The sequence below is a fragment of the Thalassophryne amazonica genome, chromosome 15 (genome assembly GCF_902500255.1).
Source record: "Thalassophryne amazonica chromosome 15, fThaAma1.1, whole genome shotgun sequence".
Lineage (NCBI taxonomy): Eukaryota > Metazoa > Chordata > Actinopteri > Batrachoidiformes > Batrachoididae > Thalassophryne > Thalassophryne amazonica.
The window spans coordinates 66,446,314-66,461,450 of NC_047117.1; the positions used below are offsets into that span (position 1 = coordinate 66,446,314).

The 15,137-nt window shown below is 42.0% G+C and overlaps 1 protein-coding gene across 6 annotated transcripts in view; it reads right to left on the reverse strand.

Annotated features, from left to right (window-relative positions):
• LOC117527158 (transcription activator BRG1) overlaps positions 1-15,137 on the reverse strand; it is a 60,285-nt gene that overhangs the window by 18,430 nt on the left and 26,718 nt on the right. For all 6 annotated transcript variants that reach the window (XR_004565455.1, XM_034189386.1, XM_034189384.1 and 3 more), the window contains exons 13-21: positions 13,782-13,839; positions 13,588-13,697; positions 8,855-9,002; positions 7,295-7,458; positions 7,084-7,150; positions 5,391-5,501; positions 4,551-4,793; positions 2,835-2,948; positions 2,525-2,632 (exon numbers count right to left, since the gene is read on the reverse strand). Coding sequence is in view for 5 of the 6 variants with exons in the window: in XM_034189386.1 (XP_034045277.1) it covers positions 2,525-2,632; positions 2,835-2,948; positions 4,551-4,793; positions 5,391-5,501; positions 7,084-7,150; positions 7,295-7,458; positions 8,855-9,002; positions 13,588-13,697; positions 13,782-13,839 (1,123 nt within the window). In the remaining variant the exon portion in view is untranslated. The remainder of the gene's footprint in view (positions 1-2,524; positions 2,633-2,834; positions 2,949-4,550; positions 4,794-5,390; positions 5,502-7,083; positions 7,151-7,294; positions 7,459-8,854; positions 9,003-13,587; positions 13,698-13,781; positions 13,840-15,137) is intronic.

Sequence of the window (15,137 nt, forward strand, 5' to 3'; positions counted from 1 at the left end):
CAGATATATGTTTTCGTTTTTAAGTAATGTGCTAATTTTTAAGGTTTTGTGAGCACATGCTGTGCCTGGCAGCAATGCATTATGGGTAGCATAAGGTAATCTCAGACGTTCACAACAGGACAAATGCATTTCAGACATTCTGTTCAGGGTCCACAGATAACAGCATTAAACTCTAGTGCCTAAAACTCTTGTGAATATATTCTCTGGGTTTATAGACATTAGTGTATTTGCATTTGTTAAATTCCACGCATCTTAAATGTAGCAGACACGGATTATCTGGAATTTTGTTTGACATTTTTTCAAGGCCGCTACTGCCATCTACTGGCCAGGAGTGTTCATGACAGTATTAAACGTCTGGGTACATGGCTGGTCTCAAAGTGTTGGTATTGTCCATTGTCCAGTCGCTTTTTGTGTGCATATATGTTAACTTTGTATTCTAAAACTACGGTTAGAAGTAATTCCGACTCATCAGTCCACACGAACGAGGTTGGTGCCATGTTTTTAGTTTTTGTGGAAGTGACGACAAGAGAATAAGGCTCCTGATTGGACAGAATTTTAATCAGTACTGCCACCCAAAGGTTTGGCAGACTAATTACAACACATTTATACGGTTCGATGTGGATGGATTTTTTTTTTAAACGACGTAGTGTGGATGAAGTTTTTTCCCAAAACTGAAAGGGTAAGATATTCGGTTTTACAAATACCCGACAACGTGTGTACATGGCCTTATGTCTGTGAAAAGCACTATATAAATAAATTTACTTACTTACTTACTAATATTGAGTGCACGTTTTACAACATCATAAAAGTTTTAAAACATGCAATTGCGATGACACTTCCAGGGCTCCGTAAAAATGCCTGTTTTCACAAATAAAAATGGAATATTTTACAAAAGCACATTTATCTTTAAACCAACACACGACACACGTCACATTAACGTGTTGGTTTATATAATGGATTACTGAACCAATCACTGTTTAGCACTTTTACCCAGAATGCTTTGCGGTCTGTGTTTGTTACAAAACCTCAGAATTAGTGCCTTATTCAACATTAAAAGATATATGTTATATTTTAACTTTGTACAAATGACAGAATTGACATTAATGGAGTTATTCTATCAGTATTTTCAAAAAACCATAAGTTAATATGACTTTATTTTTCAAGACCTCCGCCTGACCGGAGTGTTGAAATTGATAGAGACCTGGCCTTATGGCTGTTCTTGGTGTGCCTCTGTGGTGGAAGCGCTGCTGTAAACAAGAGCTTCCAGCAGGAGCAGAATGTTGAAAGAAAAATGATTATGACTAGTAAAGAGTTGATTTTGTGGGTGCTCTCAGGATTTGTCTGTGCTTCTTCCTGCAGGGGGCAACATGGTCAAACATTCTTGCTTATTCTTCAGGTCTTTTACCACTTTTGATGTTTTCAAAAGCGATCGTGTTAAAAATCAATTTCAGCTCTTTAGTAACTGCAAATGTCCCATAGACAACACCGGAATTTATCGGTTATCGATTATCTGTAACTTCCGATACATTTTTGGGTGGTTTATCGGTTTATCTTTATCAAAGTTATCTTATTATCTGTTATCTAAGTACATTTTTTGGTTATCTCTGCCCACCACTGGGGACTCCAATGTTCTGCTGGGGGACTTCAACGCACATGTGGGCAATGACAGAGACACCTGGAGAGGCGTGATTGGTTACAAAGTCTATCTAAAAAATTGATCTTCGCCACTAAAAGGAAATTACAGAATTTTTTTTTAAAGATATGGGGACAATTTGTGAACTACCTGAAAAGTATCAGCATGCCTGATAACACTTAAATTAAAATGTAAAGTTATTTTATTTTATTTTTGCTCCTACTCTCACCTCTGGACATGAGGGTTGGGTCATGACCGAAAGAACAAGATCATGGGTAAAAGCGACCGAAATGGGCTTCCTTAGGAGGGTGACTGGTGTCTCCCTTAGCGATAAGGCCAGAAGCTCTGTCATCTGTGGGGAGCTCGGAGTAGAGCCACTGCTCCTTTACTTTGAAAGGGGCCAACTGAGGTGGTTCGGGCATTTGGTAAGGATGCCTCCTGGATGCCTCCCTATGGAGGTATTCCAGGCATGTCCATCTGGGAGGAGACCCCGGGGAAGACCCAGCACTAGGTAGAGATTATATCTCCACACACTGGCCTGGGAACGCCTCAGGCTCCCCCAGTTGGAGATGATCAGTGTGGCACAGGAAAGGGAAGTCTGGGATCCCCTGCTGGAGCTGTTGCCCCCGCAACCCAATCCCGGATAAGCGGTTGAAGATGAGTGATGAGTGACTGAGTAATTTTATTTTATATTTTTATTTATATGTATTCTTTTCATGTTTGGAAAAATGACATTTGTTGCATTAAAAGTCTAAAATCAATAAATATACTGTTGAAAAAAGAGGAGTACAGATGGTTCAAACTTTCAGACGAAGCCTGTAGATGAGCTTTGCTATGACTTTTTTTTTTTAAATCATAACGGTGCCCTAAACTAAACCTTGATGCACTCACTTTCTTATCTTTCTCTGAGCCATCAGTCAGGAGGACACCTTTGGCCTGCATATGCCTGTACAGCACTCGCTGAAGAGATGACATGTCACATTTGATGACATATTCCACCTGAAGGGTCACAGAGAAAAAACTAATGAACAAAAACTGCAGGCAGACAGGGCACAGATTCAGACATCATCTTAAATGAAGCCAGTCTTCAGACACAACACTCAATCACATTTACCATAATAACCACAGGATTATAAAAGCAATCATCACTAATCTGTAATTCTGTTCATCTGCTTCATGCACTGCAAAATGTGAGCTATACCTTCTCTGGAAGCTGCGCCTCCACTTCTTTCTTCAGCCGTCGCAAGAGGAAGGGGCGGAGCACTTTGTGGAGGCGTCGGATAATCAAGATAGTCTCTTCTTCATTTAGATCCACCTGGAAAGAGGTGAAGAGATGGAGGTTAAAACAACTAATTTTCACACAGTCTTCAAGAATAATCATCACAACACTGAGTTGGCGCGTAACAAAGCTACTACTGAGTGCTGCCGCGTGTCACAAGCGTAACGGATGGTTAAAACCCTGCTGCAAATAATCAACATAGTGATGGTAAAAACAAGGTTTTCTGAAACGAAGTTGGACTAAACAAGCCAACTGCTTCAACGTCTTGAAACATTACAAATACTAAATGAGTCAGTTGCTTCAGACTATACATTGGTTTGAAACACTTGAAACTACATTAACTAGGTGCTTCGCAAATACACTTTTCCAAAACCCTGAAAGCAAAGAATAATTACTAAAAAAAATTATGTGTTTGATAAAGTTTCAAAAATTCAAAATATGCAATGCACTAAATGAACCAACTGCTTCAGATATTTATTTTTAAACAGAGGACACTAAATTAACCTATTGCTTCAGAAGACTATTAACCTTATGACAAGCTAAAAAACAAACTATTTCATCCCAAGATAATCAATTTGAATCTTTTCGAACATTAATTTTAAATAAAAAACTGTTTATGAATATTTTTAGATTTCAAATGGTCAAAACACTAAATGAATCAACTGCTTCAGAAAAATCACGTTACTTTGACATGCATGAAAAATAAATTAACCAATTGCTTAAAAAAATGATTCAACTATCAAAAAAAGAAAATGAAATAATTACTTGTAAGAAATAGTTTTAAATGTTTGGCTCACTTACCCTACGCTCACATTTGCTACAAGCATACGACTTTCCATTCATTTTCAATCAGAGCCAGTGTTTTTCAGTGGCAAGACAACAGTTGCTCTGCTGCCAGCTAGGCGGGACCAAAATAGGCCAGAAGTGACACAACTGCCAATCCAAGTAATTCAAGATGGTGAAAAGCGCTTCAAAACGACTGTATTTCACTATAAATCTGTTTCCCATAATTTGGTCAAATTTTGCAAGAAATAAACACTTTTATATATAAAAATGTTGTTTTTTGTAACCAAATAGCACCTTTCAAGTGATTTATAAGACATCTTATGGAGATGTTAGCGTGCACGCCCCAGGAACGCCCATCAAACGACAAAGCCAACTGCTTGTTGCCATCACTTGTAGCTAACGTGAACGTAGGGCAACTGAACAGTTGCTTTGGAAAATGTTTCAGTTTTTCAAAACAAAGAAATCACCAAACTGTTTCAGAAAATGTTTCACTGTTTGAATCACTAACACTAAACAAAACAATGGTTAACTGTTATAAAACACAAAGTGAGTAGCACACTGCAGATAATGATTCATGATTTAAGCCTTGAACCTAAATGAACCAATTAAAAAAAAATAACTTTTTCACATGCCTAAAGCAGTAATTAAAATAATTCCTGCAGAAGGTGACTAGACTGGATGTTTGAAACACTGTCAAAAACAAGAGCTTCAGAATACTTTTTCCACAGACTTGAAATACTCAAGACAGTTTTTGAAGCAGGTGCCTCAAAAATGTCAGTGTTCAAAACACTTTAAGTTGTATAATGTGACAACTAGTGGAAAAGGGGGTGCAAGTAAATTCACACCACGCACCTTCTCTCCAGTCATTGCAAACGGGGCGTTGAACCACTGTTCAAAAGTGCTGCAGCTCTTGAAGATGGTCGGGAGGAGAAAGTTGAGCAGCGCCCAGAGCTCAGGCAGCTTGTTCTGCAGTGGCGTTCCTGTCAGCAGGACCCGACGTGGTGCCAGGTAGTGGGTGTTCAGGACCTGGGTCAGTTTACAGTGATGATTCTTCATGCGGTGTCCCTCGTCCACAATCATGTATTTCCAACGAATCTGAGGAGAGGAGGTTGAAATGAGGGAGTAAGGAGGTGGAAAAGGAAAAGAGGAGAGTACATAAGCACAGAATCCAATTTTAGAGAAACCGAAATATTGGAGAGGCATAACCAACATCAGTCCAAAGCTGCTGGGGTTGTTTATGCCTATCCAAACCACAAAGGGCTCATCAGGAAGTTTTGGTGTCCAATCTGTCCTCGTGACCCAAGCTGCCTCAACCCAAAGTCAAACCTTTTAACCACCACTTGTGGATTCTCTGAGCTACAGCACCCACCGGGACCCTCAGGCAGGAAGCCTACATGACTACATGAGGACATAGCAGCATGACAGCCACAGAGGACACGAGGTAAACAGGCAACACCTAGGAGAAAGCACTGAGACGCACCACAGGGGGCGGTCAGATTGGCCAGATTCCAGTACTTTTAGAAGGCTGTGTGCAGTTTAGGAGCCAAGAAGCAAATAAAAAAGAAAAAACACACAAACCTCAAGCAAAATCCAAAGCTTAACGAGCAAAATCATCATCAGCATCCATGTATCTCAAAGAAAAACCATATACGAGTTACGGCATGTGTGCCTCTACACAACGTCACCTCTCACCTTGGCCAGTACTTGTTTGTCTTTGATAATGTACTCATAGGTGGTGAGTAGAACGTTGAATTTCCCGCTTCGCAACTGGGGGACGAAGGCTCTTCTGGCTGCAGGAGACCCCTAAAAGACCAAAAAAGGTGACGTCACTCGAACATAACCAGCACAAACATGCAGATTCTGAGATTTTGCATCAGTATGTAGTAAGAAACAAACTCTCAGATGGGTCCATATAGAATTAGATGATTTTCTTATTTGAGCTGTCAATCACATTATAATTGAAAATAACTAATGAACGTGAACTCATACTGCAAACAGAACATTTTGATTTGTGGGTAATTACATCAAAGTTGACTACAGAGTTCTGCAATTACAACACTTTTTGGTGTGTACTTCACCATTTGGTTAAGCAGTAGTGGCCTAACCTCTCTCTGTCCTTGGACAAAACAAGACATTTACCACATGCCAGTTCACTCAGCTGGAAATGGGTATAGAGTCTGTCTGGGGAAGTAATCTACAATGGACTGGGGTCCCATTCCAGGGTCCACATCGTGACACCTGGGTAAGGGTCAAGTAGTGGATTGCCTGTTGGGGCAATCCTGAAGAAGACAGGGCTTCAATGGAGCCCTGTCTTGGTTCCAACAGGACTTTAATGAAGCAAGAAGCCCTCAACGGCGGATCAGGCAGAGGAGGTGATGGCTTGTTACCCAATGGCTGTGAAGACGGATAAAGGTTGTAGCAGGTCCTCAGACCCAGATTTTCTGGGATTTCTTAGCCATCGGACCAGGCTAAGGCTCTGTCAAGGTTTGTCAGTGTGCAACAACATGCAAAGGCATCTCTTGATCGACCCTGGATATAGATTTTCGACGCTACACTGCAGAGAATGTCCTGAAGCACAGACTTAAGAGCTGTTCCATCGAGTGGAAGACCTGGGAAGAACAAGCGAGGAACCAAGCCAGTTGGCAAGCAATGATCCACACTGGAGGGGAGGTCTTTGAAAAATGCGGACGAACAACAAAAAGGAAAAAGAGGAAGGAGAGAGAGAGCAAGATCCTGACCGGCAGAGGCATCCCGCAGGAAGCATGTGCAGCATCTGTGAAAAACGGTGCGGGTGAAGACTGGGCCTGTTCACTCATCTCCAGGTCCATCATCCCACCTGGGAATCGAACAAGAGACAAGCTTCCTCACCAGTGAGTCACTGCCACAACAACGATGATGACTCTTCTCTGCTGCATGCTACAGAATCCAGGGGAAAGCACGGGCACATATTTGTGCAGCGACTCTAAAGGACTTACTTACTAAATTAACCCTCAAAGTGTCCAATTACTTTTGTCTCCTTAAAAATTGGGCACCACACACCCACAAAAAAAGTAAAAAGTTCACCACTTACAAATAAATAAATGGTGCTGGCAGATGATTAAGAAAACACACATTCATTTTTTTTTTTTTTAGACCCACGTTGCCCAAATAAGGGTCACAGGGGTGGAGAATGTCCCGGCAGTCATAGGGCAAGAGACAGGGTACACCTTGGACAGGACACCAGTCTATCACAGGGCCACAATTATCCTCAAAATAAAACTGACTAACTGCACTACAAATTCTTCAATACTTATATTTGACACAGACAGCCATATGAGAAGAACATTGCCAGTGTCCAACATATATGGTCCAACTATTGTTTGGGTGGCCTGCAACTAAAACCCACCTTATAAGAGACTTTGACAACTGTAGGCGCCCACTTGTCAAACTCATACACCCAGTTAGAAAGAGTCCTGTCAGTGAGAAGAGGGTCAGCTGACAGAATCACACATATTCTTTGATCTTTCTTCCTCTATTATGTTTACAGAAGTAACTGATCAGGTAACGGGACAACAAACCAAAATACTGTATTTTACTAATAATGAGGATTGGCTCACGAGAGGGGCACAATAATGAGGTAGGGTCCGTTGAGTCGCTTGTGCTCCATGAGGTATGTGATGAGGGCGATTGTCTGGATGGTTTTTCCCAGACCCATTTCATCCGCCAGGATTCCGTTCAGGTTGTTGTTGTAGAGGGAAACCAGCCACTCCAGACCTTTGATCTGACAGGAAATTCATCTCATGTAAAAGGGAGGGAGGCTACGGATAACTTACAGCAACGTGGCATAGGAATGGTTTCAACATGGCATGTGCATGTACAGTAATGTTCAGAATAATAGTAGTGCTATGTAACTAAAAAGATTAATCCAGGTTTTGAGTATATTTCTTAGTGTTACATGGGAAACAAGGTACCAGTAGATTCAGTAGATTCTCACAAATCCAACAAGACCAAGCATTCATGATATGCACACGCTTAAGGCTATGAAATTGGGCTATTAGTAAAGAAAGTAGAAAAGGGGGTGTTCACAATAATAGTAGCATCTGCTGTTGACACTACAAACTCACAACTATTATGTTCAAACTGCTTTTTTAGCAATCCTGTGAATCACTAAACTAGTATTTAGTTGTATAACCACAGTTTTTCATGATTTCTTCACATCTGCGAGGCATTAATTTTGTTGGTTTGGAACCAAAATTTTTCTTGTTTACTAGTGTGCTTGGGGTCATTGTTTTGTTGAAACACCCATTTCAAGGGCATGTCCTCTTCAGCATAAGGCAACACGACCTCTTCAAGTATTCTGACATATCCAAACTGATCCATGATACCTGGTATGTGATATATAGGCCCAACACCATAGTATTAGAAACATGCCCATATCATGATGCTTGCACCACCATGCTTCACTGTCTTCACTGTGAACTGTGGCTTGAATTCAGAGTTTGGGGGTCGTCTCACAAACTGTCTGCGGCCCTTGGACCCAAAAAGAACAATTTTACTCTCATCAGTCCACAAAATATTCCTCCATTTCTCTTTAGGCCAGTTGATGTGTTCTTTGGCAAATTGTAACCTCTTCTGCACAGGTCTTTTATTTAACAGAGGGACTTTTTTGGTCCATTTTAAAGCATTGGAGATCATTGTAGATGAACAGCCTATAATTTTTTGCACCTGCTTATAAGTTTTCCCCTCTCCAATCAACTTTTTAATCAAACTATGCTGTTCTTCTGAACAATGTCTTGAACATCCCATTTTCCTCAGGCTTTCAAAGAGAAAAGCATGTTCAACAGGTGCTGGCTTCATCCTTACATAGGGGACACCTGATTCACACCTGTTTGTTCCACAAAATTGATGAACTCACTGACTGAATGCCACACTACTATTATTGTGAATACCCCCTTTTCTACTTTTTTTTTTACTAATAGCCCAATTTCATAGCCTTAAGAGTGTGCATATCATGAATGCTTGGTCTTGTTGGATTTGTGAGAATCTACTGAATCTACTGGTACCTTGTTTCCCATGTAACAATAAGATATATACTCAAAACCTGGATTAATCTTTTTAGTGACATAGCACTACTATTATTCTGAATACTACTGTATAGTTGTTTTGAGTGTGTTTACCTGATACTGTTTAAGTTGCCCATTTATCAACAAAGTGGACTGTTTGTCCACCTTCTCCGTTACAGCGTGAGCTACCGAGTAATAAGACTGCAGCCCTCGAGCGAATGCTGCACCGCTGTACTCATCATCCACATCCTGTTTTGCATTTCTGCATAGGAAACCACACTTTAGTCAGTCATAAGATGTCAAGCACCACAATTCAAATTATTTTAAAAAGATACCCAAGCACTTTCCACTATGTGTACCATCTCCTGCTACCAGTTATTATTATCACTTACTGAGGCGTTGCTGGGCCGGTAGCATAGATTTACTTTTGCAATACCTGTCTATACCTGCCCACAGTAACGCCTGTTGTGCATAAAGTGATGACGTCGTAGCATGCGTAACCCAAAAACTGTCTGCAGACGATAACATGAAAAGGCGAGAAGTGTGTGTTGGTCCCTATATGGATATTCCGGGTGATTTTATCATGGATAGTACAACAATGAACAGCAGCCAAAGCAGCCAGCTTGATGAGGACGCAATGGCGAATTAGGAGAGCAGAGCAGTACCAGCCAACATGACAAAAGGTAAACTGAGCCAACTTTTTATGTATGTGTTTGCTGGGTGTCGTGCATTTTGAAATGACAATAAATATTGTTAATGTGATTCCACATGTTGTGTATCTCAGTAAGTGATAATAATGCAAATAACATGCAGTTGTTATGTGGTATGCATTTTCAGAGGCCCGATGTCCTTGCCCAGTCACCCTTGTATAACTCGGGCGAATATCTGTCATTTTGGGCGACTGGGCATGGACGTCGGGCCTCTGAAAATGCATACCGCCCTCCAAAAGCGTGTTACTGTATTAATATTGTCCTAATACAAACGTTTCCCAGTAAAAACACCCCAACTAACCCCAAGGTCACATTATCTACAAGCAACAGCAAGCGACAGCAACAAAGTGATGGCTTGCAGTGCATTTTCAATCAGAACGGGCGTTTTGTAGTGATGAGACAATGGGCACTTGTCCGCCAGCTAGGTGAGGCTGAAATAGACCAGAAATCTATTTTATGCAAATGCTGAGCCACACGACACGGTGACTGTTAATCAGTAAAAAGTAAAAAGGCAGCGTGATGTTAGCTGGCTGCTCGCTCAAACAAAATAAACAAAGATGGAGGAATACACCCGGAAACCACTTATTTCTAAAGCAAACATGTTTGCCATTTTCTCTCATATATTTTTGGAAAACATGTGAGAAATAAGCATTTCTAAATCTAAAAATGCTGTTTTTGTAACCAGATAACAGCTCTGAAGTGACTTTTAAGACATCTTATGGCAATGCTAGCATGCTAACTAGCGATACAGGAATGTCACTGTGACAGATGTTGGACTGGAACAAATCAAATGAACTCTGATTCTTTTAGGCAGTCAAGTAAGAAGTAAAAACTCAGTGACAGTATCGAGTTTGCCCATCCTTTATAAGGTATCATTAAGCATTGCGCACATGAAGGCCAAGTAACCACGAGCTGGCCACGCCCTGAGAACACCCATTAAGCGACAAATGTCAATTGCTTGTCGCCCTCTTATTCGTATCTTTTGCATACTTGTGGTTCTGTGCATTAGTAAACACAAGCCACATGAGTCTTTTTACCATAACAAGACTGCATGAGTGGAGGTAGAATCATTTGAATGTGCAAAAACTTGTAAACAAGAAAGAAAGACACAAGTGGTTGCAAAATTCCATCTGGAAGCTTCACAAAAAAGCAGACATGTCTGAGTTCAAGTGTTAGGATGAAAAGAAAGCATTTGATTCAAGAAGAGAAAAAAAAAATATTAGAATAACAGATGCGTGAACACACAATCAAATCTGGACATGTTGGCCTTGGATTTAATAGTTGTGGTTTTACAATATATGGCAGGCAGCATTACAATAAACTCAGTAGACTAAATATAATGATATATCATTCATTTAATCACTCAAAAAATGAATTGCCTCTGAAACTGCATCCCCAGTGTACCCATGACCATAAACTGGTTGTAATGTAATTAAGGGCTGCAGTTATCAAATATTTTTGGAATCGCATATTTTATTGATTAATCGTGTAAAAAGTACTTTTGCGTTTTTTTTAAAAACAACATTATCAAAAGTGCCAGGGCTCTCCACAAGCAATGGTACAATGCCGCTGCGCCATCATGCAAATTTTCAAATTTAGGGTGTTCACTCTGTTTGACCGGGTAATTATTTATTTATTTATTTATTTTTACAATGTTATGTGTTTTGGAGCTTTCCTGGACTGGAAGCATAGGCAGTTGGCAAAATGCTCAGTCAGTGGACAGGCTGCACGTGACCACGAACACAGGCTGTGAAAAACAGCTGTGGAGTGCAGCTTTTCTGCAAAAGCTGCATTGATAAATCCGCTGTGCAATGGCATTATCTGAACAGTTCAACTTGATTCAGTAAAAGTATGCATTCTTTCTCTTAGTCTGCGAGGCAGACAGCAGCCAACGGAACAAGACAACGCCGTGTGTTATTTAAAAATACACAAATACACTGCTTCGCTTGACATACGCAGTTTATTTCAGGTGATCAGCGCAGACCGAACGGTCCTCCCTAAAAATCGGTCCGCCCTGCCTTCACTGTGCATGCGTCATTTCGGAGCGTAAGCAGCGATTCACAGATTATCACCCTCGTTTCTGCTTCAAACTGCACTCCAGTCATCATCTACACTCAACAAAAATATAAACGCAACACTTTTGGTTTTGCTCCCATTTTGTATGAGATGAACTGAAAGATCTAAAACTTTTTCCACATACACAATATCACCATTTCCCTCAAATATTGTTCACAAACCAGTCTAAATCTGTGATAGTGAGCACTTCTCCTTTGCTGAGATAATCCATCCCACCTCACAGGTGTGCCATATCAAGATGTTGATTAGACACCATGATTAGTGCACAGGTGTGCCTTAGACTGCCCACAATAAAAGGCCACTCTGAAAGGTGCAGTTTTATCACACAGCACAATGCCACAGATGTCGCAAGATTTGAGGGAGCGTGCAATTGGCATGCTGACAGCAGGAATGTCAACCAGAGCTGTTGCTCGTGTATTGAATGTTCATTTCTCTACCATAAGCCATCTCCAAAGGTGTTTCAGAGAATTTGGCAGTACATCCAACCAGCCTCACAACCGCAGACCACGTGTAACCACACCAGCCCAGGACCTCCACATCCAGCGTGTTCACCTCCAAGATCGTCTGAGACCAGCCACTCGGACAGCTGCTGAAACAATTGGTTTGCATAACCAAAGAATTTCTGCACAAACTGTCAGAAACCGTCTCAGGGAAGCTCATCTGCATGCTCGTCGTCCTCATCGGGGTCTCAACCTGACTCCAGTTCGTCATCGTAACCGACTTGAGTGGGCAAATGCTCACATTCGCTGGCGTTTGGCACATTGGAGAGGTGTTCTCTTCACGGATGAATCCCAGTTCACACTGTTCAGGGCAGATGGCAGACAGCGTGTGTGGCGTCGTGTGGGTGAGCGGTTTTCTGAGGTCAATGTTGTGGATCGAGTGGCCCATGGTGGCGGTGGGGTTATGGTATGGGCAGGCGTCTGTTATGGACGACGAACACAGGTGCATTTTATTGATGGCATTTTGAATGCACAGAGATACCGTGACGAGATCCTGAGGCCCATTGTTGTGCCATACATCCAAGAACATCACCTCATGTTGCAGCAGGATAATGCACGGCCCCATGTTGCAAGGATCTGTACACAATTCTTGGAAGCTGAAAATGTCCTAGTTCTTGCATGGCCGGCATACTCACCGGACATGTCACCCATTGAGCATATTTGGGATGCTCCGGACCGGCGTATACGACAGCGTGTACCAGTTCCTGCCAATATCCAGCAACTTCGCACAGCCATTGAAGAGAAGTGGACCAACATTCCACAGGCCACAATTGACAACCTGATCAACTCTATGCGAAGGAGATGTGTTGCACTGCATGAGGCAAATGGTGGTCACACCAAATACTGACTGGTATCCCCCCCCCAATAAAACAAAACTGCACCTTTCAGAGTGGCCTTTTATTGTGGGCAGTCTAAGGCACACCTGTGCACTAATCATGGTGTCTAATCAGCATCTTGATATGGCACACCTGTGAGGTGGGATGGATTATCTCAGCAAAGGAGAAGTGCTCACTATCACAGATTTAGACTGGTTTGTGAACAATATTTGAGGGAAATGGTGATATTGTGTATGTGGAAAAAGTTTTAGATCTTTTAGTTCATCTCATACAAAATGGGAGCAAAACCAAAAGTGTTGCGTTTATATTTTTGTTGAGTGTAGTAAGCTACAGACATGAAATAAACTTTTTTTGCTACCCAGCCAAGGTCCCAAAGCTGCTAACAGTACGTTACATGGTGCATGCCTACTTGTTTGCCAAATCCCATGCATATCACCCACAATATATAGTGTAAATCATGATAAAATGTGCAAAAACAAACAAAACAAAACTTAATAATGGCACTAAGCAGTTTTAACGTTTGGAGAAACATGGGTTGGGCGAGTTTAGAGCTCTACTACAGTTGCCTTGCTGACACTTTACCCTTGTAGAAAAGAGGATTTCTTTCAAATGACGCAACATGTTGAGCGCCCTCATAGACTGGACTACAAGACTGCAAAAAAAGTGAATTTGTCCTTTAACATGGTGCTGAAGCAAATACTAATACTGTGCATATTTAAACTCACTCTATAATGTGCTGCACGTCCACCTCTGAGACATCCTCACTGTCGGGATCTGTGATCTTCTTCTTTTCCTCCACCGGAGCAGCAGAAGGCTGAGGCTCTTCCTCTTCCTCCTGCCAGATGAGGAGACCAACAGCTTGTCAATAAAACGCTGCACTAAATATGAAGCTGCCTTCAAATATATCCAGACAAGCCACCTCTTCCTCTTCCTCCTCCTCGCTGTCCTCACTGTCCGAGCGGGGAGCCACCTCATAACTGCAAGGACATAAATTATAGGCTTTCACTTTAAATATATTAACAGAGAATCTCTTTTACTAGAGCACTAAATGCCCTTGGATAACGCCATTCTAATCAAGCGGAAATTATCTAAAATAATGAACTTAAAATATATGCGACTGACAGCCGTGCGGCTGCGCGGTTGTCAGTCTGAGGTGGTACAGTGCAGCACCGGGGCCCCGCATGGCACCGTCCTCTCGCCTTTCCTCTTCACCCTCTACACCTCGTACTTCACCTACAACATGGACAGCTGCCACCTCCAGAAGTTCTCTGATGACTCCGTCATTGTAGGTCGCGTGTCTGAGGGGAACGAGCTGGAGTACCGGTCGGTCATCACAGACTACGTGGACTGGTGTGAGCACAACCACTTGTGTCTCAACACCAGTAAGACGAAGGAGATGGTGATCGACTTCAGGAGGAAACCACCACCTCACCCACCGGTGAACATCCAGTGGGAGGACATAGAGACTGTGGATAGTTTCAAATACCTGGGTGTTCACCTCAACAGCAAACTGGACTGGACTCACAACACCGACGCCCTGTACAAAAAAGGCCAGAGTCATCTCCACCTCCTGAGGAGACTGAGATCCTTTAGGTCTTAAGCAGGCCTCTGCTTAAGACCTTCTACATCTCTATCTCTGTTGTAGCCTCAGCTCTCCTCTATGCTGTTGTCTGTTGGGCCCCGGGCAGCACAGAGCGGGAGAGAAAGAGACTGAATAAGCTTGTCAGGAAGTCCAGCTCTGTCCTGGGCTGTCCTCTGGACGCTCTGGAGGAGGCGGCTGAGAGGAGGGTGTTAACCAAGTTCAAATCCATCATGAACAACTCCTCTCACCCTCTGCACCGGACTGTAGTGGAGCTGAACAGCTCGTTCAGTGACGGGCTGAGGCACCCTCAGTGCAAGAAGGAACAATACCGCAGGTCGTTCCTCCCTGCTGCTGTCAGACTGTACAATAACACTGTGAAATAACCACACGCAATAATATGTCCACAAATCACGTGCATTAACAACTTGTTTACAAATCCCAGCAGTAATGTCACCTTATCACATCTAAACTCCATTTCACATATTGTAAATAAGATGCTCCCATCTCTTTTTCAATCCCAATCATGTTTATATATATGCATATGTATATGTGTATGTATGTGGGTGTGTGTGTGTATATATATATATATATATATATATACACACACACACACACACACACACACACACACACACACACACACACGCATGTATGTGTGTATATATACATACGTATTCTATTTCTACCTCATTT